This window comes from Sarcophilus harrisii, chromosome 4, assembly GCF_902635505.1.
Source record: "Sarcophilus harrisii chromosome 4, mSarHar1.11, whole genome shotgun sequence".
NCBI classification, from domain to species: Eukaryota; Metazoa; Chordata; class Mammalia; order Dasyuromorphia; family Dasyuridae; genus Sarcophilus; species Sarcophilus harrisii.
The window spans coordinates 285,071,222-285,096,157 of record NC_045429.1 but is presented as its reverse complement, the minus strand read 5'-3'; the positions used below and the strand labels follow the sequence as shown (position 1 = coordinate 285,096,157).

Sequence of the window (24,936 nt, the reverse complement as noted above, 5' to 3'; positions counted from 1 at the left end):
CTTTATGGGGAAGCCCCCCAGAAGTCACTGGATCTGGGATCAGGAACTGAGGGAGGGTAAGGACCCAAGGTCAGCAATCAGTTCTGGGTGGGGGTCCAGGCGGGCCAGGCGGCTCTGCTCCAAGGCGATGGCTTCAGCTGAGTGCTTGCATTTTTCAGAGCCACATTGACAGGTGAAATACTTGCTTTTAATGTCCCAGAACCGGTCACCATAGTCAAACCTGCCAGTAAAGTCAGGGGAACTTGGGATCCAGACCTCAAAAACCTTCTCAGGCTTTTGGTCTGCCCACCTACCAACCCCAGGAACTTTCACCTCAGCTTTCATTCTCTTCAATCACTTTTTAGGGACTCAATCTCTGGCCAATTACTCCCAAGACTCATGTTAAACCCTACCAAGATTGCAGAGAGAAATAAACAAACCTTTAGGGGACAAGGAGTGGGGTATAAAAGCTTACTTTTTGCCAGAGTACCTGGGGAATTCTCCAAGGACCAGGAAAGAGGACACTAGGGTCATAGGATCCCACAATTTAGAGTTCAAAAAGACCTTAGAAATAATTTAGTTCCGGGGCTTCTTAAATTGTTTTGTGTCATGGGCAACTTTGGCAGTTTATAGAAGCATATTATTACTGTTGTTGCCTACATTCATAATTGAAAGAAATGTTAAATTTCAATGATAGGGTGAGTAAAAATAAAGATATAATTCTCCCCCCCTCCATTCAAGTTCATCTGTCGTCTAAGACCCCACTGGTTTAAAAACCTGATCTAGCCCCACTTTCTCATTTTAAAGCTGAGGTGTGACAATTTTCCCAAAGTCACACAAGTACACTGGTGACAGCTTATTTTTGGATTCAGATGCTACCTTTGGAACCCAGGCCCTTTGTTTTCCCTCCCTGACTACTCTAAGGACTTCACCTGGATGCCTTATTAAAGTTCCAGGTGACCTACTTCCAGAAAACATAAGGAACCCCTTGCACCCCCCTCACCCTAGTTCCTCGCCCGTCCGGATGTCTCGAGAACTGAAGAAGGCGATTCGGGGGAACCTGAGGTCTTGGTGAAGCATGAAGACTCGAACAGGGATGATGTTAGGGTCACACAAATGATTGATAAAACGGCTGATGTTGCCATAATACCGAGCATCAATGCAGTACACCTCTCCATCCTGGAGAAAATATGAATTGGTTACCTCCCCTACCTTGCCACCTTATTGGACTAGGTCCCAATCTCAACATAGTTATAATGCTGTATCAATTTTTGCTAATTCAACTCAAGATTTAAGGGAGTTATGAAGAAGAAATAGGTTATGTCCTCCGCCTCATCCCAACATACTCACTTTATTGTCCAGGTCAAAGAGGTAAGAGTCATCTTCCCGGACATCTGCCTCAGCATCTGAGATCAGTTCCCCAACATACCTAATCCAGCAGGGGAAAGAGAGGAGTTCTGAGAGGGATACAGAGGAGGATAGGGCTGTCTAGGAGGTCCTCATATACTATACTCTCTAATCCTCACTACCTAAGCTTTTGTGACCTATTCTTCCCTCCCTTTCTATTTCTGCCCTTACCCCAAATCTGTCACCCCTCCCTACCACCCTTCCTTGTAACAGTGCAGATATTAAGTACTATTGGGAGTCTAGAAGAGATCATTATGGGGTGTTACAATAGGGGATACTTAAGTTGAGCTTTTTGGTTAATATTGGACAGGTACAAGTGAAGGAGAGAATTTCAGGTAGGGTAAATGTCATAAGCTATGGCACAAGTAGGCTAATCTTATATCCATTTTCTTTCCATTCATTCTCATAACCATCCCCCTACTTACCGGTCAGTCAGTAAGCATTTATTAAATGCCTCCTATGTGCCAAGTATTGTGCTGGGTATATATGAAGAAAGGTAAAAAAAAATAAACTGACCAGACTAGACTTATTACATACAGCCTAGCTTATTAAAGCCTCTATTCTGTCTTCCAAGCTATCTTTCATACTGCTGCCAAAATGTTTATTACAAGCAGATCTGATCAAAAGCTTTCAGGGCCACTCACTGCTTAACTAGTGAAGTTTAAATTTCTTGTTTAAGATTCAGTGAGTATAAATAAGTATGTATACACACATAGATTTATTCACTTTAGAATGTAAAGCTCACTGTAGGAATAAGGTTTGCTTTCTTCTTCATAGATGTATCCCTAGAATCTGGAATAGTGCCAGCCACAGGTAATTGAATTGCATGACTGATCAAGGTCCTTCACAATCTGGTATCACCTCTCCCATCCCCCCACCTTATGCCTTATCTTATATCAGCCCCTCCCCCATTCTTCCATGTTCCAATCAAAAAGGAATGTTCTCCTTACACCAAAAGACTGCCTACTTAAATTTTTTTTGACTGGATCTATGATTTCATGGGAGTAGGAAACCTTTTCAGCATCTCCTCTGCTGCTTATTACGGTCTTAACAGAGCTGCTCAGAGGCACTGAGAGGTTCAGTGAGTTCCTTGAAGTTATAAGGCAAGGATGTGTCAAAGGTGACATTTGAATCCTGGTCAAGTCTTTTGACCAAATGATACAGATGAGCTTTAAGTCCTTCATTCTTTATTTGAAATTTTATTTTGTCAGTTTACTCTCTCCCTTTTCATTAGGAGGACCAAAAGACATAAAAGCAAAAGCTCTGTAAACAAATAGTTATACTCAAAACAAAATTAATTCTCCAACTCGTCCTATTCAAAACTGCTTTTTTCATTCTACATCTTGAGTCTATTATTACCTGTCATTTATGTATCCTTTCAAATTAAATGCTAACCCTCTCCATAAAGTCTTCCTTACTTTTCCTAGTCAGTAACTCTACACAACTCTTATAATGTACTTCCTCTATTAACAATGTGAATTAGAATTCTGTGTTTATGCTCTATCTCCCTGCTAGACTTAGGATTCATGTATCCTATTTCCCTCAATGCTTACCTAATACAGTGCTTGGACACAGGAAGTGTGTAATTGATGTTAACTGAATTTATTACTTAATTGAGCAGAAAAAGAACAAGCAATTATTGGGGTAGGAGTTTAAATACATTAAGTATAGACTAAAGTAGCCTCGAATGCCAAATTAGTCAAATAGTTCCTGAATACTTTTGAGCAAGAATATAATAAAGGTTAACAGTGATGTCTGAAGAGGTTTTTGGCCAAACAGATTAATGGAATTAGACCAGATGAATATTTAGAATGGATTTGAATGGAAAAGAAACTGGAGGAAGAGAAATCAGGAAGTTGGGGTAATATTCTATGATTGAACTATGTAAAAGTTGGAGATAGCTGGTAGCAGCAGAAATAGAAAATAAAATATGCATGTAAGAGATATAACAATCTGCAGGACTGAGAGACTGATTGGTGGATAATAGACAAGAAAGAAGGCAAAGATGAGTGGGGTTTGGGGTCTTGGCAACTAAAAGGTCGTTTTTAGAAAGAGAAAGATGAAGAGTTTGGTATTGATGAATATGAAGTGCTGTTGGAACATCAAGGTGAAAACTTCCAGCAGAAAAATGAAGATGTACTGAAAATATAGATTTGGGAGATGACAATAGAGGCTATGAGAACTGATGAGGTCTTAAGGTCTGAAGGGGAGAAGAAAAGGGGAAAAAGATATATATATAGTTAGAAGGGTAAGACATAAAGCCTAAGAACTAAGCTCTGAGGAAATAACCACATTTTAGGGTTAGGACAAGGAAGAAGATGAAGAGTGTTATCAGAAAGATTAGGAGATGATGTCATGACAGCCAATGGAAGAAAATATTGAATAGGAATGAATGGACAATAGTGTCAAGTGCTTGGGAGAGAGCAAAGATTAAAGGGGATGGGGAGAGTTGCAGTGGATAGAGCACTGGATTTAGAGTCAAGAAGATACAAGTCCAAATCAAGCTTCTTACATGTACCACATATATGACACTGGACAAATCAGTTAACCCTGATTGCCTTGGGGACAAAAAAGAAGAGGGATGAAGACTTATTAAAAGGTCAGTTGATGTGGTGATAATTTTATCAGTGATCTTGTGAGAATGGTTTTGAGGGTAAAGGGGGAATAAAGCCAAGATGATGGAATAGCAATAAGTAAATTAACTGAGCTCCTATCTACAACTTATCCAACAAATCTATTAAAATTCACTAACTCAAATCCTGATGAAGATATGTAGAAAAAGTCAGAGGGAGTCCACTGTTTGGCTCAGGTTGGCACAGGGAGAAAGAGAAATTTGCAGATACTAGGAATAGGGTCACAGCAGGGATACTTGCTACACATAGAAGACTCCAGTCTCCAGGGACAGGCTGCACACTGCCACAAAAGAAAATCCCATATTGTGTACTGTAACAGAGAGAAGTACCAACAGACAGCTTTGTTGGATCACCCCAGATCTTCCAGAGGCGTGGCAGAGTCCAACCCTCACATTTTATTCCACCACAAAGAGCTATTATGGTGGAAGAGATGAAGCAAAAAATTTTTTTAAAAGTTAAAAATATTTTTATAAATTGAATGGAAATGCTGAGGAAAACATTAGAAAAACAATCAATAGCTATGGAAAAAAGAATTAGAAAAAAAATTAACATAATAGTTTGAAAACCTCTCCCAAATATCAAACTCCCTGAAAATTTTAATTGGCCAAACAGAAGCCAATGACTTCATGAGGCAATGAGAAATATTAAAACAGTCAAAAGATTGTTTAAAAAAAAAAAAAAAGGAAAAAAATGCAAAGTATTTCATAGCAAACAAAAACAAATGATCTAAAAAAAAAAAAAAAAACAAACTGAAGAATCCCTAGACTATTTTTGAACACTATGACCAAAAAAAGGGCCTAAATATCCTATTTCTTAAAACTGTATATATTTCTTAGAACCAAAGGGCAAAATGGAAATGGAAGAATCCATCAGTCATCTGTGAAAAAAAGAATGCCCAAAATGAAAACTGTTGGGAACATTCCAAGTCAAAGAAAAAATACTGGAAGCAATCAGAAAGAAAGAATTCAAAATGCTGAGGAGCCATAGGCAGAATCACACATGATTTAGAAGCCACTACTCTACAGTAGCAAACTTGGAATATAATATTCCAGAAAGAAAGGGTGAAAGATAGGGATTTACAGCCAAGAGTAACTTACCCAGAAAAATGAGGAAATCCTACAGGAGAAAGAAAAATAGGACTTTTAATGAAATAGATTTCCAAGCATTCCTGATGAAAAAATACTAGAGCTGCAGAGAAACTCATTAGTTCAAACACAAAAGAGTAAAGAGAAGCATAAAAAATGTAAACAGGAATGAACAATAATAAAGGACTAAACAAAGATAAACTGCTCACATTCAAATATAAGGAGACATACATGTATCCTCTCTGAATCTTATCAGGGAGTACAATCAGACAAGGCTTGGGAATGATTAGGGAAAATTATCTCACATAATCAGAGTACACAGATATACATAAAGGGGAGGGAGGGAGGAGATGGTTGTCACTTGACTTTCACTGTCATCTGAACTGAAAGCTGAAGAGAAAAATTCCATTTTGTTCAACAGGAAAATAGAGGGGATGGGGTAATTAGGAGGAATGTAGATTAAATTGGGGATGAGTCCTAAGTACAACAGTCTATAAGGATATTCATATAATTCTTTTTGAGGTGGGAAAGAATGGGAATATTAGGGCACGCCCACAAATTAGGGAATAGCTGAACTAATTTGATCTATAAATGTGAAGCTAAACTATTGTGTGAATTCTTTATCAGCATTATAACCAACCAGGATGCTACAAGACTAATGAGGAACATGCTGTCTATCTCCTGATACAGAGCTGAATTACTCAGAATGCAGAAAGTAATATTTTTTTTGGCCATGGCCACAATGTCTAAGATTATTTTGAGTAATTATATATTTTTACCATTTTGTTTTTCTCATGTTCTCAATGGGGAGAAGGGGAGTTGAGGTGGGGAAGTAAGAAGGTGGATCTTAGCTGGCTAAAATAATTTTTTCTTTTTTTAAATAGAAAAACAGGGCAGTAACTTGAAAGTGCTATTCAAGTACTTTGAAAAAGGGAAGGGGAAGAATCAAAGCAGATATGGCAGACACTAAAGAAAGAGCATGACTGAAGTGCCAAGTCCAGAAAGAATCAGTTCAAGATAGGGGAACATTAGATAAGATTGGGGATAATAGGATAGGATCATGAGTTTAGATAGACAAAACTTGGAAAGGAGGAAAAAAACCTCTTTTTTTTGGCAAGGCAATTGGAGTTAAATGACTTGCCCAGGGTCACACAGCTAAGCATTAAATGTCTGAGGTCAGATTTGAACTTGGTTCTTCCTGACTCCAGTGCAGGTGCTCTATCTGTGCCATCTTGCTGCCCCTAAGACAATTCTTCTTTTGAGCTGAGTGAGGGTGAGTGATGAGATACTCTAAGGTTAGGAAGATGAGGCGCTGAATGATTTTGATTTTCTTATTAAAGCACTTGGTGAAATTGTCTGCTCCGAGAAAGAGGGGGCTAGAGTTTAAAGGAACACATGGGAAAAGACTTGTAAAAACAGCACAAAGCATACTAAGAAATTAAAAGTAGGTGAGATGTTTACAAGAAGACATTAACATTCAGGAGCAGAGCCTCTAGTTCAAATTCTACTCCTTTCCTTCTTTATTATTTTTGTTACTGTGACCAAGTCACTCTGAGCTAGTTTCTATATCTGTACAAGGAGGGGGTTGTATTAGATGACCCTTAACGGCCACTTTAACCTCTATCCAAAACTACGATCCAAGCTTACTTTTGTCTAAATATGTGATTTAACTGGTATAGGGAAAGTCTTTTGTGAAAATTTTCCACCAATGCAGGTCAACAACTACTGGATAATTTAGTCTTCTAAATGATGCCCGAGAATGCTGAGAAATTTAAGCGATTCATTCAGGTCACAAAGTTAGTATGTATCCAGGAGTAGAACTTGAACCCAGGCCATCCTGATCCAATTCTGGCCTTGTACCTACACATCAGATTGCCTCTCGTTTTTTGCCCTTGCCCTCTGAAACTGGGCCCTTGCCCAGTCCTTGCCCTCTGAAAACCCTTCCCAATGTTCCCCTGTAGGCAAACAACAGCAGACTCACTCGCAGATGAAGGTTCCCTGGGGAATGGTCTGTAACGCACGGACACCCCAGCCCATCTTGGCAGTACGATAAAGCTGTAGCCGAACCCTGGAGGATTAGAAAAAGGGAGAAGAGATGGGAGTATCGTTACAGGGGTGAACAGAATGATATCCAGGAAAAAGAAAGATTTAGAACTAGAAGGGTATCTCAGAGTATCTTCTTTCAAGATGAGGAAGACAAAGGGTCCAGAAAAGTAAAGTGTCTTGTTCAAAGTTATTCAGAAACAAATCCCACTTGGAAGTGAGATTTGATTCTAGATTCTCTGAATTACCCAAATCTAGTATTTTTTCAATTGTGTCTCTCAGAGGTACCTCCCAGGAAGAAACATATGGATGTATCAGTATCAACTAGGGATGGGGAAGGAAGAATCAAGAGCAAAAGGTGCCCCCTCTACCCACACTTCACTGAAGAAAATGGGCTAAAATTGCTCTATGGAATTAAGGATGCTTGGGTCCCCAAGAGGCTGGGAAAAGTGGAAGGCAGATGTTCTTACTTGATACCACTCTGTACTACTCGATTCTTGCAGTTTCTCCAGCAAGCACAAGCCTGGTTACATTCAAAGATCAGTGGGGGCTCAATCTTATTAAATTCCTGAAGAAGACGTCCATCCTGGCTCCAGAAGAAAAAGGGAGAAGTGGGAAGAGACAGTGGTATTTGTGAGAGACTACTTCCCAAATCCCCCCTTCTTTCCTCTTATGAAAAGAGCCTAGTTGAGAGAGAAGGAGGGCATGTGGATACTGGAAACAGGACAAACACTGGGCCATTTGAAGGTTATTTGCACATACTAACACAAACGATAGTCACTTTCTTGGCGCTTTCCCAAAATATGTTCTCTGTTGCCCTTGGTTTGGGGTCAGGGGAGAGAGGAGAGAAAAACATCATGGATGTTTCCAATCTTTCCTGTGACATGAGGGCTCTTTAGGAAAAGGGATTTGTTGTTTAGGGGGAAATGAGGGGCTTGGGAGGCTCACTCACCTTGTCATACCAGCACCTTATACTCAGTTGGCCACAGAGACAGTTGGAGCTTGAGCAGTCATCCACGCAGGTGCAGTGCTGGGGGTGAGGACATTGGGGTCTTGTTCTTTAAGACCAGTATCCTTGTATCTTGCCCTCCCAACCTCCAGAATGGTCCCCCTCCATGACTCAGAACCCTCATTCCATCAGATACCATTAGGATTTTTTTCTACATGGGATGGGAACAACACTTTGGGCACAGCTGTTAGGGTGGAGTTGACAATGGGCTAAGAGGATGTGCTCTGACATTATGGGAGGCAAATAAGGAAACTAGCTAAGGATTTCTGAAGTGGTTGAATTAGGATATCAATGACCAATTTTTCCACTCCATTTACCTGCAAATGTGTGATGTTTCGGTCAATATTCATAGTTGATGTTTCGCAGTTCTCAGAGATGTATTTGTAATCTTCTGGACAAGGTTCCCCATCCACTCCATTGACACAGGGGATTGGCACATTCTCATAACCCCGAGCTACATCTCTAGGGGGAAGAAAAATATGGCTGAAGAGATGAGATCCCCAGACTCTTTGTGGGGGCAATTTAATTTAGAGGGGATTCTGGGAATCTTCACCTGCAAATGATCTTTTCTGTTCGCAATACTCGGTTACCCACACCAAGGCGAAGCTTTCGGTTTAGCTGCAGGGCCACCCAGACATCTGAGCGTTCAGGGGTCAGGTCCCATGCTGTATCTCCTTCTTTGTTCCGTAACTCTGGATCAGCACCTCTGGACAAGAAAAGCCTGAAAAGGTAGAACAAGGAAAGCAATAAAGAAAATGTGCTGGAGGAGCCATTGACAGAAGCAGGGGAAAGATACTAATCCAAAAATATAAAAGAGGGATGGACAGAAGATTAGAGAAATGAAAGCACTGCAGATTTTGGGGTGTGGGAGTTGCTCACAGCACACAGTCGTGGTAGCTCTCTCGAGCAGCAATATGCAAGGGTGTGTCTCCATGATAGTTGACGGCATGGAGGTCACAACGGGCATTCAGCAGGACCTCGGCAATGGCAGCACTGCCTGTGAAGGACGCCCAGTGCAAACAAATATTCTCTTCCTAAAGGCAAGAGAAAGAAACAGAAGCTGGGTCAGGATATATGGTCTCCAAGTCTCAGTTAAAGTTGAAAAAAAAAAAAAAGACCAATCACATGCTACACACTAGGGAAATTGCAAAAATTTAAATGACATGATTCCCACTATAATGGGGGTTTATACTGTAGTACAGAGCTATGATATGGATAAGAGTAAAAAATGATATGTAATAGCATATTAACACATCAGAGAGGTACAAAATGAAGAAATGTGAAATATTCAAGGATTCTAAAGTATCACTCTACCTTCTTCCATCCCTGGGTACCCACATGTTGTCTCTTACATTGTCAGTAAGGGTGACATCTGCTCCTCGGGTCAGCAGCATTCGAATGACTTCAATGTGTTTATGTTCAGCTGCCCAAATGATGGGTGTCCAGCCCCCGTTATCCTGAAAGGAGTAAAAGGAGGTGGTTGAGGGTTGGAGCCCACAGTCAGGTCTTCTCCTGTAGCTAGATCTAGTTAAGAGGGGAAGCATGAGTTTCTTATTCCCTCCACCTTAGAGATAGACACTGAAGGAGAAACCAAAAAATACAAATAAGGAGGGAAAGATATGGAGAGAAGAGCAAGAAAGATATATAGAAGATGGCAGTTGGAAAGGGAGTAATATAGAAGGGGAATGAACGACTATGGGAGAATAGAAAATACAAAAAGCAACGTAAGAAAGAAAAATATATGGTTTGGAGGTGGGCTTAGGCAATAAATGGCACCAAAGGAGAGACAGTGATAGGCAGAGACAGAGAACAAGTCGCCACCATGCAGGAAAAAGGTACAGGAAGAGACAAAGAAGAGAAGTGAAAATTAATGGGGGAAAAAAAAGCATACACAAAAAAAAAGTCAAGGGGAGAGGCAGAGACTGAAGACAAAAGATGAATGGTAGTGGGGGTGTGGTGGTGTAAATGGGGTTTGGGCAACAGAGGCAAGGGAGAGAACCATTGGCCACTGACCTGAGCATTTACATCCACTTGGCCAGTACTGAGCAGCAGGCTGACCATCTCCAGGTTGCCAATCTTAGCTGCATGATGAAGACAAGTAGAGCCATCTTCCTCCTGGGCAGACAGGTGCAAACAACCTTTGATATCCCAAGCAATGGTGTTTTTTTTTTTTTTTTTTGGGGGGGGGGGGGGGGGCAAGCAGAAGTAGGAGGAGACATGAGTCCCCTTTAGCAGTCCAGTGAAACCTATGAACTGCTCAGAATGATGTTTTTAGATATTTGAAGGAAATGTTAAATTTCAGTTAGGGGCTACTAAAAATAAAGATGCAAATTTTTTTTTCCTCATCCAAGTTTATATAGTTCTTGTCCTTAAGGGGCATACCACAGTTACCTCCTACCCTTTTGTCTTTCACCTCATCAGTTTGCCACCCCTCCCTCATTTCTCCACACAGACTCCAGGAGTGCTGCCCCCACCTTGCTATAAACACAACCTCCTCGCTGCACCATGTATCGGGCGGCCTCTACATGGTTGTTGGCCACAGCCTCCATCAGAGGGGTCCGCTGCAGCTTATCCACAGCATTGATATTTGCTCCAGCCTGGCAGGTGGGGAAAAGGGTTAGTCAGTCAGTCAACAATCCTCTAATGGGCAATAATTATATACTAGGCCCTGGCATATAATTAATAATGACAAAAATAGTGTCCCTTCTTGAAGGAGCTTCTATTCTAATGGATCAAGATGACATGCACAAGGTAGGTGAAAAAATATCTCAGGGAGAAGGAATTAACATCTGGAGAGACCAGGAAGGGAATCCCATAAAAGGGGGTTGAGCCGAGTCTAAAAGGAAGCCAGGGAAACTAAGAGGTAGAAATGAGGAGGCAGAGTACTCTGCACTCAGTGCAAAGTTATAGAATGAATTGGAGCGTGTAAAGACTAGCACATAAAATAGTGTAGTTAGATTATACAGTGGGTGGGATGGAATATAGTGTAAGAAAGGAAAGAGACAGGACTGGGAAATGACTTTAAATGTGAAAGAGAGGACCTTATAATGACATAGGCTCAGAAAGATCACTTTGGAAGCTGAATGGAGAATGGATCGTAATGAGGAGAGATTCGAGGCAGGAAGATCAAGAAGAAGGCTATTGCAATAGTCCAGGTAAGATAATGAAGGCCTGAACTGAGATGGTGGTTGTGTGAGTGGCGAAAAGGGGATGTACATAAGAGATATTGTTTAGGTCAAAATGATAATGTAGAAGTTTATGTCTGAATGTGTCTGTGTGTAGGGTTATCTGAGAGAGTGAGAACCAGAATAGGGCAGAGGGAGGAAGGGAGATGGGCCAGGAAAATGAAGGATGAGAGTTGAAAGAGATTGTCAAATAAGAGTGTGGACCTTCCTCAGTGACTACAATGAAGGACAGAAAGTGGAAAAGTAGGCCCTGGAATCTAAATTCTGGGGTCAAGGAGAAGGGACCACCAGACTCTGAAGGTCTGGCCTACTCTTACCTGGAGCAACACATGGCAGATCTCAACAGAGCCTTTTTGTGCAGCTGCATGCAGGGGTGTACGCTTGCTCTGTTGGTCACTTTGGAAGTTGGGGTCCAGGTTGTCCACTATAAGGGTGGGGGAAGGAGTGTCATTTACAGAGAGACTGAGGAAGAGGCTATAGGACAGGGATAGATGGACAGAAAAGAGAACCCTGGGATGGAGTGAACACTCACAGAGCATCAGAACGACCTTCTGCAATTCCCCCTGCTTTACAGACAGGTACAATTGACGCGGATGGAAGCGAAGTTTCTTCCTTCTGTCAGGGAGTGATGGAAGGAGAAAGAGGATGGACTCAACACCCTGATGCCTCATCAGGTACCTCCTCCTTCACAGACCATGCCTTTTCTTATACTTAAGTATGAGTCTACTAAAAAAAAGACCCCTTTTCTTTCAGAGATCCAGCTATCTGTGTGCCCTCCAGCCATTAATCTCTCTCACCGCTCAGATTCCTGGATGACCAGTGCCTTTTCCAGGGCTTCTCGGCCTGGCCCAGCTCCTAGACCTACAGCTGAGAGGATATTGCCATTGGGCAATGCCAGGGAAGGGCCTGAGCTGTCGATGGTATCAGCCAGTGGGTCGCAGAGAGGGCGCCTTGGTTCTCCATGACCCCGCATCCTAGCACTGGGGAAACAAAAGAGGTGTGGGGAGAAGAGCTCTTGTATCTTGGGAAGAGAAAAAAGACTAGGGAAAGGAAAAGACTCTCATATTCCAGGAAAAGGATAAGAAGGAAGGAAGGATGAAAAGAAAGAAAGGTAGAGAAAGAGAAGAAAGTAAGAATGGAAAGGGGAAAGAGGGTAAGATGGGCAGAAGAAAAGACACAGAAGGGGAGAGAGCATAGGAAGATAAAAGAAGATATGAAAGGTCAAGGGAAGGGAATTAGGAAAGAATAAGAGAATGTGAGTTAAGAGATAAATAAAAATGAAAGTGAAAGATAATAGGTGAAGAGCCTACAAAGGGAAAGTACTCTTTTTTCTGGAGGGAAGGGGTACCTGGGCTGGGAAGTGTCGGCCCGTCCAGGGGCATCCTGGGCAGGGGGTGGGGGGACAGGAGCAGCAGTGCCAGGAGGTGGGGCCACCCCATCACTCCAGGCAATTGTCACCTCCTGGGCCTCAGAAGCGTCTTCCCCACAGTGGGGGCAGAAAACCATCCCATTCAGCTGGGACACGCAGGCTTTGTGGAAGCGATGGGCCACTCGGAAATCAGGGTGACACTCCAAGAATGTGCCCTTGTTGGGGGGGGGGATTGGGGGCAATGGTATTAGGACCCAAATATATGACCCAGCTTCATGGTTCCCTCCAACTCCTCCCTCCCCATGAAGGTCTGGTTGTTGGCCCAGCAACCTTTCTCCCCTACCCAATCCTGGGTAGCCCTACCAATATCCCTCCTCACCGCTGTGCAAAAATAGCCACAGCCTGGGCAGCAGTGATGCTTGACCATCCGGGCTCGATGTGTCTCACAAAGGACCATCAGAGCTACTCTGCTTGAAGGCCTCATTGTTTCCCGCTTTTGAATTCCTGCACTGCAGCCCGACAGCTGGGAGGACAGGGTATTAGGGTATTGGCAGAGGAGCCACAGAAGAAAAGAAAACAGGGAATGGTAAGGCAGAGAAGTGGGTAAGACAGGGTAAGGATCCCATCATCTCCCTGTTTGTTACTCTTCCCCTGTTCCCCCCACCCCCACCCCAAACCCACCCATATTCCATTCCTTTAATACTTGATATCCACCAAACCTCATAGTCAGAAGAAACCTCAAGGGTCCAACTCATACTAGATTATATCTGATGTCATTCTCCCCTCCTCCACCCCAGTTCTCCTGTATTCTCTGAATCCAGATCCTACCTCTCCATCCATGCTCTCTGTGGCCATGCATTTGTGACCAGCCCTTTCGCTGATCCGATCAATTTTTGGAGCTTCCATGCGGCAGCTGCACAGGGGTAACTCCTCAAACCCCCGCTCTGTTTCCAGGGATGATGTGTCATTTGACACCCCTTGGGACCAGGGGATGCAGAAAGAGGAAAGTCATAGGGAAACTCAAACACTTCTTCTTCCCACCAAGTCTTGGTCTATCAAGTTAGGACCAACGACCCTTTCCTTTTTCTCCCCATCCCTTCTAATAGCAGAAACCCCCTTCTGCTACCACTAGTTATGCTAAGATTACTAGTCTCCTCCCATAAGTGAGTTATTCTTATCTTCAGTTCATCCCACCCAAGGCTCCCTGAGTCAGTTTCCTCATTTTCCCAATTACCAGCATGATTGGGAGAAAGGTTTCCCTCGCTGGGTAGCTCCAGAGACCCTAGAGGCACTTCTATATACTCACTGGGGCCAGAGGGACCAACACCATTCACCCCTAATAAAGAGCAAGAGATGAAAAGTTGGGGGAAACTGAGGCTGGGATGTAAGGAGAGCAAGGATCTGAACATCTGTTACCCTAAGGGACAGGAACTTAATCTGGATTATTACCCCGTTGTTCCTTGGTACGTGGTGTTTCCCGCTTTCGACGTTTTCTGTTAGGTTTTACCCAAGGACTGTCTTTCCGCCACTTCTTTTTGGCTTTTCTTCGACCACTAGAGCCACTCTGGTGAGGGGGAAAGAAAGAATCAGAACATGGGTATATATGTAGGCTTATCTTTTCTGTTCCTAAGCCTAGACTTCTTTTATAGACCCAGATATCAGACCCTTACTCGATCAGACTGATTGCCAGACTCCTCATCATCTTCTTCCTCTTCTTCCTCCTCTTCCTCCTCCTCCTCTTCTTCTTCTTCTTCTTCTTCCTCTTCTTCACTCAATTGCTCTGCTAAGACCTCTGCCTCAGACTAGAAAGAAAAAAGAGGTAGGGGTTATGAAAGGGTAATCCTCAGAACATAGGTCTTGTCTATAGGTTTCAATGATGTGTGTGTAAACCTTCATGTACATATTGGCAGTTTTGTACAGTAAAATCATGAAAATATTCCTGATAGGAAAGGATGAAGTGAACAAAAGAGGGTCAACAGAGAAAAGATTAGGCACAATGTGTCAGGAGACTACTGAGAAGTGGGACACAGTCTCTCTAAAGGTTTTAAAGCTAGAGAGGCATCATAAAAGCTGATAGAAAGCTAGTGGTAGGGAAGTAATCTCACCCCAGACCTAGTTGCTACTTACCTTACTGTCTGAGTCAATTCGCTCATCCACAGAATATGAATCATAGTATAAACTGAAGCCTTCTCCTACATCTGTATCCCAGTCCTCCATGGCCTCTTGGTTTTCCTTCTCTAGGGTCATATCCTCAGTTCCCCCAGCAGGGTCCAGCTCTTCCAACTGGGAAATAAAAAGTTTCCCTTTCATAAAGCTAATGGGAATTAGCTAAGTATTCTTTCCCTCCTTTCACAATCTAAGAATTAAATTTTGTTGATACATTCTTTTGCCTTTATCAACTCCTATCTTATGGATATGTGTGTGTGTATATACCAATTAACAAGCATTTACTATATTCCAGGCACTATGCTAGGTTCTGAGAATACAAAAAATTAAAATTCCTACATTAAAGGAATTTATATTCTATTTGGAGGACACATGTACACACACACACAAACTCACTCACATTCTCTCTCAGGCAGTGTGAGAGGGAGGGAATTAGCATTTGGGAAAATCAGAAAAGATGAAGATGGTGATTAAGTTACATCTTGAAGTTCTACAGGGTAGAATCGAGGAAATTACAAAGCAAACAAGGAGATTGGAGATGGAGTGCCAAGTGTGAAGAACAAAGAAGAGGCCTGTTTGTATCATAGAATGCAGAAAAGGAATGTCATTGAACATTACTGAAGGCAGCTTAGGGCTAGGTTATAAAGAACTTTAAAAGCTAAAAAGAGTATCTTATCCTAGAGGCAATAGGGAACCCTAAGAATTTATTGAGTAGGGGAGTGACATCATTTTACTACTCTCTTCTTCACTCCTGTCTCACTGGATGAAAACAAGTAAACCCTATTCCATCCTGTCTCCCCAACAGATTGTCCTTTCTGTCACCTATATTCTTTCACTTCAATCTTTGCCTGACTACTGGGTCTTTCCCTACTAAGAAACATACCCTTGTCTCTCCTATCCCTCATTTGATCTATCCCCATCATTTTCCTCTATGGCTAAATTCCTTAAAAAGTCATCTATAATAGGTTCTTCCTCTTTCTCTCCTCTCTTGTCTTCTTAATCACTCTAATTCCAGCATATAATCTTATCATTCTACAGAAACTAAAGTTACTTATGATTTCTTAGTTGATGGCCTTGTCTCCATACTCATTCTTCTTGATCTCTCTGCAGCTTCTGACATTGCTGACCACCCTCTCTCCTCAATACTCTTTTTCTTTTCAGTTTTCAGGACACCTGATTCTCCTGATTGTCATCCTACTATCAAGATCCTCTTCCATAGCACTCTCTCAGGTGTCCTTCAAGGTTCTGTCCTGGCCCTCTTCTCTCTTTATATTACTTCACTTGATGATCTAATTAACGCCCAAGGATTTCATTATCATCTCTATGACAATCTCATTTTCAAATCTACCTATCTTGCCTCAATCTCTCTCCCGACCTCCAATTTCACATTTCCAACTGTCTTTCAGATTTAACTGGATGTTAAGTAAACATCTTAAATTAAGTATGTCCAAAATGGAACTCATTACATCTTCCCCAAACCACACCTCCCCACTATAGCCCTTTCCTGTTGGTGTAGAAAGCAATATCATCCTTCCAGTCCCTCAAGCTCATAACCTACACGTCACCTAGGACTGCTCACCATATTCAATCTGTTGCCAAAGCCTGTCAATTTCATCTTTGCAACAATATATATATAATGTTGCTTCTCTGACACTGTCATCATGATGACATGAAAATTTCATACCTAAATGATTACACAGTAGCTTTAAATCTCTTCCCACACCAATCAATCTCTTATTTAGTCACTAAAGTGTTTTTCCTAAAGTGTATGTCTGATCATGTCATCCCCTTAATCAACTCTAGTGGTTTCTTATGCCTCCAGGTTCAAATACAAAATATTTTGTTTGACAGCCAAAGCCCTTTATACCTTAAATATAAATCTTATACCCTACTCTGAAACACAAAGCCTTTGATCTAGTGACACTGACTTCACCTCTACTCTCCGAACAATATTTCTCTGGCTATCCCTGAGGCCAAGAATTCTTTTCCTTCTCTGATCTAATGACTTCCTTAAGTTTTCTTTAAGTACCAACTAAAATTCCTACTTTTATTGGAAATATTTGCCAACCCCTCTTAATTCAAATGCCTTCTCCCAGTTAATTATTTTCTATTTGTGCTGTATATACCTTGCTTTGTATATATCTATATTAATGTTGTCTCCCTCATTAGATTATAAGCTCCTTGAAGTAGATCTCTCAATTGTCTTGTCAGCAAATTCCTTCTCTAAGAAACTTAGTCTATATCCAGACCTCTCTCCTTTTCTTTCTACTCCTTTTTCAGAATGTTTTCCTCTCAAAGAAACTGTCATTCTGTTCTCAGTTCCCTTACTGTCCCCCTTGGTCCTTTTTCCATTGCAGTCTTACCAAACCATGGGGTCCTCTCTTGTGGGGGCCTCCACTTCCCAAGTCCATTTTCCTCCTTTTGGCAATGTCTGGAAATAAAGAGAGCAAGCTTTTTTGTTTTCTTTTTTTTTTTAGTTTAAAAAAAAGAAAAAAAAAACTAAAATAAAACAAAACATTATCATGTGCCCAGCAGAACATCAGGGAGGATTCAAAATATATAATAATAAAATACCAGTTCATGTAAGAAAAATTATATTTGTGAGTATCCATCTTCACTTAAAATTTTTCAAAGTTAACCCAATGTTAGTTGTTCTAATGGTGTGAGTAAGAAAGCTAGACTATGGTTGAAGGATATACCTGTTCCCATATCCCCCATTGAGTGAAGATCATCACTCATTCGAAAATGCTGAACTTCAGGGGGGCGTTTCTCAGGGACTGGAGGCTGGGGAACATACAGAAAGGAAGATAAGACTCCCCTTTCCCCCCAGCTCCCTTTCCTTATTACAAAATATATTTCTTCCCTTCTCTGTATAAACCCTTTACCTGTCCATTCCCTGGTTTGGACATGGTTTTTCGAGCTCGGTGGACCTTGGGCTTCCCTTCAGGGCTGGTGGGGATAGGGGTGGAGGTAGGTACAGGCTCAGGCCCAGCTCCAGCCCCTTGTGCCCCAGGCATGCTTAAAAGCCGCATGGCTAAACTCTGGACTGAGGGAGGTGATTTCCCAGCTCCTGTCATGGTAATCTTTGCCCGGCTTGGACAGGCGCTGCCCCCTTTGCTGGGGGATGAGGGAAAGGACTTAGTGGCATGGCCTGGACAACATGATTGGAAGAGAAGAGAAGGGAAAACAGTATGACCTGAGAGCCCATTTCTCCCTGCTCCTTTAATTCTCCAGTCTCAAGCTCTCTCAACCTTCTTACCTAATAATATCCTATTATTGTGGATTCCCTCATCTCCCTCTGGACTCTCTGGTTCATCACCAATGAGGGGTGTGGACCCCACTGGAGTGTCAGCCCCCTCATCTCCTACAGTCACTGTGACTGAGGCAGGAGATGAGGGACCAGTGGGTTCCACAGACTCTGGATGATCCTGGGACGGGGTCTCCTCTCCAGGACACTTATCTCCTGAGGAGCTAAGACCTAAGAAAAGAGAAAGATAGGGGAGTGAGGAGGGGAATCATGAATAATACCAAAATTTCCCCCTTTTCTCTTTCCCTCCCCCCCCCCATTCCCTCCAGGAAGGAAAGAGGAAAGGAATCTGAGGACAAGGGTAACTCACCTTTCTGCCATGTAATTGGAAAGAATCCCTTACAGATAGGAAAAAGGGATTACTGGAAACAAGATTGCTTTCTCAAAAAAGAACAGGGGGCAGGGGAAGCAGATATTCTTGTATACCCTGCAGGCTTACCTCTCTCTGCAGTTCCCCGGGGTTCTTTCTCCAGCAGCAGCGCCCCCCCCATCTCACCAGGGGCCTCCCCCTGCGAGGGGAGACAAGGGGTAGGGGAACTAGTCAACCTGACTGGGGGCAAAGAAGCCCAGCACGCCTGGGTCCGGGCGGAAGAGAGCAGGCTTCGCCCCCTCCCCCGGCCCCGATGGGTTGTTCCTCGCCCTCTCCCTCGATTCCCAGGAAGTGGCCCTCGACCTCTACCCCGGGCCCGAAGGGACCCTCTCCCCCTCGGTAGCCCCCGCATCCCGGGAGCAGAAAGGAGGGGAGGGGGCGTGGCCAATGCGCCCCGGCCCCGCCTCCTCCTCCCGGGTGCACGAGACGCTCCCCCTTTGTCCCCGGAGCCGCGGGGGCCCCGTGCGACACCCCCCCCAATGCTGATTCCCCCCCAGCTTGGCGGTCTGCCCCGCGCACCCCGTGCGCGCGCCCCTGGAACTCCGGCCCCAGCCGCCCATTCGGGGGTGGCCAGCGGCTGCACGCGCACCTCTGTGTTCGCTTCCCCCGCCTCCCATCCCCTGGTCCCCTCCCCGGCCCCCGGCGCTGGCCCCTTGGTTTCTTGCAAGCCCGGCTCGGGCCCCCCGGCCCCGTTGCACCCCCGGAGCATTGCACGAGTGCGCGCTTCCCCCGGGCGCGCGCGCGGGCGGGCATGCACCCGCCTCCCCCCCCTCCCCTTCCGCACCTCGGCGGCCGCCGCCGCTGCTGCTGCAGCTCCCGCCGCCGCCGCCATAGCCGCTCGCGCGGGGGGCCCAGGAGGCGCGCGGCCGCTCGGGTCACGTGGGTCGGGGGGGATGGGGGAGTAGTGGAAGGAGGGAGGAGAAAGAGAACCCTTAAAGGAGCCATGGCCTATTCTACTGCCATTTTCCCGGGTTAGGATCCCAGAGTGGTGCGCAGGCTCCCGGAGCAGGGATTGGCGAGGATGCCTCGGAGACCACTTCGAGCAGGCTTCCCTGGCCTTCACCATGGGGAGGGGCAACCGCGGGCGCTCCGGCCCGGATTAAGGGCAGGGGCCGCCGCTCAGGTGCAAATGTATTGCCCGATAACCCCGGAGCCGCGGTTCCTGAAGTCCGGGCGTCCCGGGAAGGGACAGGACAGTGCCTTGCTTCTGGTTTCGGTCCTGGCTGGAGCAGGAGAGAAGCCTTTGCCCCTGGAGATGGGGATAGGAGTGCTCCCAGACGCTCCTCCCCTTAACTAGGGCTTTTACTCCCGTCTCTTATTGTGATTACTAGAACTTAAAGACCACTTCAATCACGCCCAGGCGGCCACTGGTCCCTCCTTGAACTTAATAGAATCACAACTTCGCTAATGATATCACGATCAGAAGAAACGCAGACGCCGATTTCTCATCTAGCATGGCCCCGTCTATTCGTCTGCACTGCAGCTCTCGAACCCGGAGGACTCTACGGCTCCGGGTCCTGTGGGTTGGGATTAGGCAGCTGGGGCCTTCTCCAAGGCCTCCTGGGAGATGTAGTTTGTACTGGCTGAGAACGGCCTCTAAAGTTTTCTTCCAATCCACAAACTCAAAGTAGTATTGGAGACCATTTAGTCTGAGGCTTTATCAACCTTTTTGGGGGTGTTATAGACAATCGTTCTTTGGCAATCGGGTTGGGCTTATGGATCATTTCTCAGAAAAATTTTGAAATTTCACAATTGAAGGAAAAAGTTTGAGCTTTAGTGGGGGAAAAAAAAATTTCCCCTCCATTCAAGACTACCATCCCTGATCTAGCACCACCCTCAGATATGACTTGCCAGAACTAGTGACAAAAACCCCAGATATGAAAAGTATATATTTGACCTATAATTTGTTGACACACGTTTACATGGTCTTTGTCCTCATGGTGAGGGAGACCAGGACAAACACTGTAGAGGCACAGTTGCCTTTGTTGGAAAATCATTTCACCCCGTCTTTTTGTGGATTCTCCCACTCCATTAACTATTTTTTGACATTATTTAAAAATGCTCACAAGAATTTTGGGGAAAGCTCAGGCAAGTCGATACTCCCCTCCCCCCAAGTCTATTTCTAAAGAATTGCTTTCTGTAGTGAACTTTTGGAGCTCCTTCTAGCCCCTCCCCTTTACTCCCACTTTGGAGAATTCAACTTTTCAAGGCATTCTTCATTGGATTCTTGTTGCCTCCTTTACCTTTTGATCTATTCTGTTCAAGGGGTTATTCTGTATTTTTGTGTCTCATTCACCAAGCTGTTGATTGTTTTTCATGATTTTCTTGCATTACCCTCATTTCTCTTCCCAGTTTTTCTATTCTACCTCTACTCTTACTTAACTCTATGCTAAATTGTGTGTATGTGTATGAGAGAAACAGAAGCTGGAGGGCCAATGTACTCTCAGAGATGAAGTGTTGGCTGAAAATACTAGGGAAGGAAAGGAAAGACTCAGACTCATAGATAACAAAATATAAAGAAAACCCCCTTTTTTTTATTTTGTGGTAAATAAAAACAGAAACAGACCTCAGATTCCAGAAAATTCTTGAAAAATGTTTCCTTAAAAAATAATACCCATCTCTATCACACCCTCCTTTTCCCTCCCTTTTTGTTTCCCTCCCTCCCTCTTCCCTCCCCAAGAGCCCTTTTCTAAGTATATTCCTCTTTCCCCCACATCCTCTACCCAATCCTTACTAACTTCATTTTCCTCCTTTCTTCTATTCATCTTCCCTTTTCATTTTCTGACACATTTGTCACTTTTTGCTTCTTGAAACAAAAGCCCACCCTGTCCCTCTTCCATCTCCCTACCCAGTATGGAAAAAACAAACAAAAAAACCCCACCTCTACCCTTTCTCCTTGGGATTTGATAACTGTGTCCTCATAACAGTTGCTCTCCCAAGAATTTAAGAGGTTTCCCCTGCTCTATTCCCACCCAAGGAAAGGTGTAGCTTTGGTAAGATTCCCTCCCAGTTCCCACCCGTTTTATCCCAACTGAATTGTCATAACAGTTGCTTTCCCAAGAATTTAAGAGGTTTCCCATGCTCTATTCCCACCCAGGACAGGTGTAGCTTTGGTAAGATTCCCTCCCAATTCCCAACCGCCCTACCCCAACTGAATTGTCTTCTCTATAGCTTTCTTAGTCTATAATAAAACCATCTTCTATATTCCCTCTTTTACTACTTACATTATGAACAACATCCTCAAGCTGGTAATTTACTTCTTCCAGAAAAGAGTCTCCCCTCTTTCCTGGGCTCTTTTATTATAGAATACAGGAATCTTTTCTTTCCTCATCATCCCAAGTAAAGATTTGTTAATCCCCTTAGCAATGTCTACCCCCTTCTTATTCCCTTAGGAAGACCTAAGTAGTTTTTTTTTTTTTTTTGGTTTTTTTTTTTTTTTTTTTTTTTTTTGTAATGTCTCAGCCTTCAACCCCAAGTTTCTCCTGGAAACAGAAAAGCCCTTTTCCTCCTTCATATTTCTACCCCTTAAGGAGAGAGGCTCTTTCACTACCCCTTTTAATCAGCAATCTCCTGACTTCACCCAATACCCTTCCCTAGTTATCCTTACTTCAGCTAGTGAAGGAGAGAGCATTGAGCTCTGACACACTAGCATCAAGGACATTCTCTGCTGTGGTCTTTCCATGCTGCTCCTTAAGGTGGCGTCGAATGGCGGGTTTATGGGCAAATCGCACATCACAGTAAGAACAACGGTAGGGCCTAGCCCCAGAGTGAAGATTGAGATGGTCGTGTAGGGTAGACTTCTGGGTGAAGCATTTGCCACAAATACCACAGGAGTGGGATTTGACACCTCGGTGGACATTCATGTGACGGTTGAGGTTGCTGCTATGGTTGAACTGCTTCCCACATCGAGGGCACATAAAGATGAAGTGCTGGGCTCTCATGTGGAACACAAGTTTTTCCACACCTTGAAACACTTCTGGGCATTTGGTACACTTGATATTCTTCAGTGGGAAACCCACTGAAGAGATCCCTGGTATGGGGCTCCTTATGCCCCCATAACTCCCACTAACTCCACTGTTCCGGGACATAGCTGCTAGGGCTTCATCTCCCAGTCCAAAAGTAATGCCCTCCCCTACATGACCTCCAGGAAACAGCAACAGACCTTCCCCTTCTGTGTCTTCTGTGAGGCTGTAGCAAGCCTTCACCACCCCCTGAGGTGCTATGCTTTCATCAGGGGCATCAATTGTTTCTCCAACTTCATTGATAAGAAGTCCACTATTCCCTCCAAGACCAAGACCCCCTCCAAGACCAAGACCCCCTCCAAAGCTAAGGTTCCCCCCAAGACCAAGGCTCCCCCCAATGCCTCCTGGGGGATTAAACCTCTGTGACATTTCCAATGCTGATTCCACCTTGACAATACAGATATCTGACACATCCTCTTCTTCATCTTCTTCCTCTTCCTCTGCTTTTAGCTCAAGGTCCTCATCTAGGGGGAACTCTAGCTTCACTGGTCGGAGGAGAGAAGGTGGAGGAGGTGGCGGTGGAGGTCTGGGAGCTGGCTTTGGGGTTCGAGCAAGTGGAAGGAGTGACTTGGTAGAGCTGAGCCCAGCCAATCCAATCCCTCCACTTACTCCATCCTCTTTTAGGCCAATCTTGGGTTCAATGAATTGGCTCAGGGCATTTCTACATTTTTCTACTACATGCTCCATTTGCAGATAAGAGGCAGCAGTTAGATAGTTGACAATGTCACGGACAGCAAACTCCAGAGCCCCAGTATAGCAGGAGAGGAGGAGATCTGCCACTATTCTGGCACTGTGCATTAGCGAGACCTGTAGCTCTGAACTGGGATTGAGAAGAAACTGGTCACGAAGAAATGGGGAGCAGGCAGCCAAGATTACCTTGTGGCCACGGAACTTGAGGCTGTCGGCCACGATGGTGACATCGCAAAAGCGCTCTTCTGCCCGGAGTTGGTTCATGTTTCGAAGGGTGGCAGCCTCGTGCCCTGGGAGCTGGAATCGCAAGACTTCTACTCCAGATGCCATGGTATTGGATGTGCTGGGAGAATTAATTCCCTGTGTTTGGTGGAGGATGAATTAGGATGATAGTCCCTCTCCCTTCCCCCCAGCCTCAATCACTTCCTTTTCCCTCCTCCCTTTCCCCCAGGGCAAAGTCTTTCAGACCCTCTCTATCCCATACACACAGTTTTTACTCCTTCCCATCTCAGGGAGAGGGGAGGGAAGGCAAGAACCCACGAGGTCCCATACTTTCTTCCCAAACCATCCCGCCCACGAACTAGGGGGCCAGAGCAAGGGGAGGGGCGTAAATGTGCCCGCGTGGTGTGGGTGTGTGGGGAGAGACTGGGGTTCAGGGTTCCCCAGTCTGGGGCGCGCTCGCGACTTTCCCCGCCCCCCAGGCACGTTTACACGCGCCGTCCCTGGTTTCCCCCCTCCCGTCCGCGCCGCACACGCCGCCTCCCAACTTAACACCTCACACCCTCGTCCCCCAAGCCTCGGGGCCCAATTGCTCCGCGGAACTAGTCCCCCTGAATCCCTTGACCTCATCGGCACGCGCGCCTCTCACCTAGATCTGTTCCACGCGCAGTTTTTTTTCTTTAATTCTCCCACCCCCCCTTGGGGGCCGGCGGCAGTCACCACGTACAGGCAGGTCTGACTGACGCGCAGGCGCAGGAACGTGCGCGCCCGTGCGCGCGGTTGGCAGCGCGACTCCGGCTCCGCGTGGGCGAGCTAGGGAGGGTCGCGCTGGGCTGTGTGGACCCGGCGCGCGCAGCTTTGCTCCCCTCGGCGGCAGCTGCTCCGGGAGGTAGCTAAAGGAAAAAGAGCGTGGGTGTTGTATAAAATTAAAGGGGTAAGATACTACCCTTTCCTCCGCACTTTTTTCTTTGTATTCTCCACTCAGTTAAAGGGGCCAGGAGTACTAGTCTTCTCCCCTTTGGCCAGTATTTGTCCGACGGAGCGGAAATACGTCCGTCCTCCCTCCCCCTGGCTCTCTTACGCCAGCACTTCTCTTCGGCTCTCTCCAGTCGCCTCCCCGCCCTCTGGAATTGATCTTCGCATGCGTGCTGGAGTCGCGTTCTGGGTAGTTGAGAGCTTGTACTGGAAAGTGGTGTTTCGCATCTTCTGATCCTGCGCTCTCCGGAGGAAGCAGCCATCTCGGGATCCAGCTCTGTGGACTTGGGAGAGTAGTAGTCCGCTGCAGTAAAAAAATTATCCCTTGCACTCACTTCTGTTCCGATTTTTCCCTCCCACCCTCCACCCCTCCCCTAGATGGCAAACAGTCCTATATATGTTGAATATGTCGTAGTATATCCTAGATACAATGTATATGTGCAGAACCAAACAGTTTTCTTGTTGCACTGGGAGAAT

At 44.8% G+C, this 24,936-nt stretch overlaps 2 protein-coding genes across 5 annotated transcripts; both read right to left on the bottom strand.

Moving 5' to 3' along the window:
* Positions 1 to 39: 39 nt before the first annotated feature.
* Positions 40 to 20,038, bottom strand: EHMT2 (euchromatic histone lysine methyltransferase 2). 3 transcript variants are annotated; one of them, XM_003768937.4, is made up of 28 exons: positions 19,338 to 20,038; positions 18,623 to 18,692; positions 18,136 to 18,354; positions 17,762 to 18,027; positions 17,576 to 17,660; positions 17,240 to 17,307; positions 14,838 to 14,993; positions 14,381 to 14,512; positions 14,160 to 14,274; positions 13,945 to 14,046; positions 13,539 to 13,687; positions 13,090 to 13,233; positions 12,690 to 12,925; positions 12,139 to 12,321; positions 11,874 to 11,956; positions 11,659 to 11,765; positions 10,631 to 10,753; positions 10,170 to 10,271; positions 9,509 to 9,613; positions 9,036 to 9,190; positions 8,710 to 8,877; positions 8,474 to 8,618; positions 8,100 to 8,177; positions 7,618 to 7,733; positions 7,086 to 7,172; positions 1,330 to 1,408; positions 983 to 1,158; positions 40 to 220 (listed from the first exon to the last, which is right to left on the bottom strand). In XM_003768937.4, exons 1-28 carry the CDS (start codon positions 19,617 to 19,619, stop codon positions 40 to 42), a joined length of 3,912 nt encoding a protein of 1,303 aa, XP_003768985.2. In that variant the 5' UTR covers positions 19,620 to 20,038. The 3 variants fall into 3 exon arrangements, with proteins under 3 accessions (XP_003768985.2, XP_031821002.1, XP_031821003.1); XM_031965142.1 differs by lacking the exons at positions 17,576 to 17,660; positions 17,762 to 18,027; positions 19,338 to 20,038 and having other exon boundaries at positions 18,623 to 18,999; XM_031965143.1 differs by lacking the exons at positions 40 to 220; positions 983 to 1,158; positions 1,330 to 1,408; positions 19,338 to 20,038 and adding an exon at positions 4,996 to 5,135 and having other exon boundaries at positions 18,623 to 19,000.
* Positions 20,039 to 21,810: 1,772 nt separating this feature from the next.
* Positions 21,811 to 24,562, bottom strand: ZBTB12 (zinc finger and BTB domain containing 12). 2 transcript variants are annotated; one of them, XM_012548918.3, is made up of 2 exons: positions 24,134 to 24,562; positions 21,811 to 23,625 (listed from the first exon to the last, which is right to left on the bottom strand). In XM_012548918.3, the coding sequence occupies exon 2, from the start codon at positions 23,593 to 23,595 to the stop codon at positions 22,162 to 22,164; it is 1,434 nt and encodes a 477-aa protein (XP_012404372.1). In that variant the 5' UTR covers positions 23,596 to 23,625; positions 24,134 to 24,562; the 3' UTR covers positions 21,811 to 22,161. The 2 variants fall into 2 exon arrangements, with proteins under 2 accessions (XP_012404372.1, XP_012404373.1); XM_012548919.3 differs by having other exon boundaries at positions 24,212 to 24,469.
* Between the last annotated feature and the right edge of the window lie 374 nt (positions 24,563 to 24,936).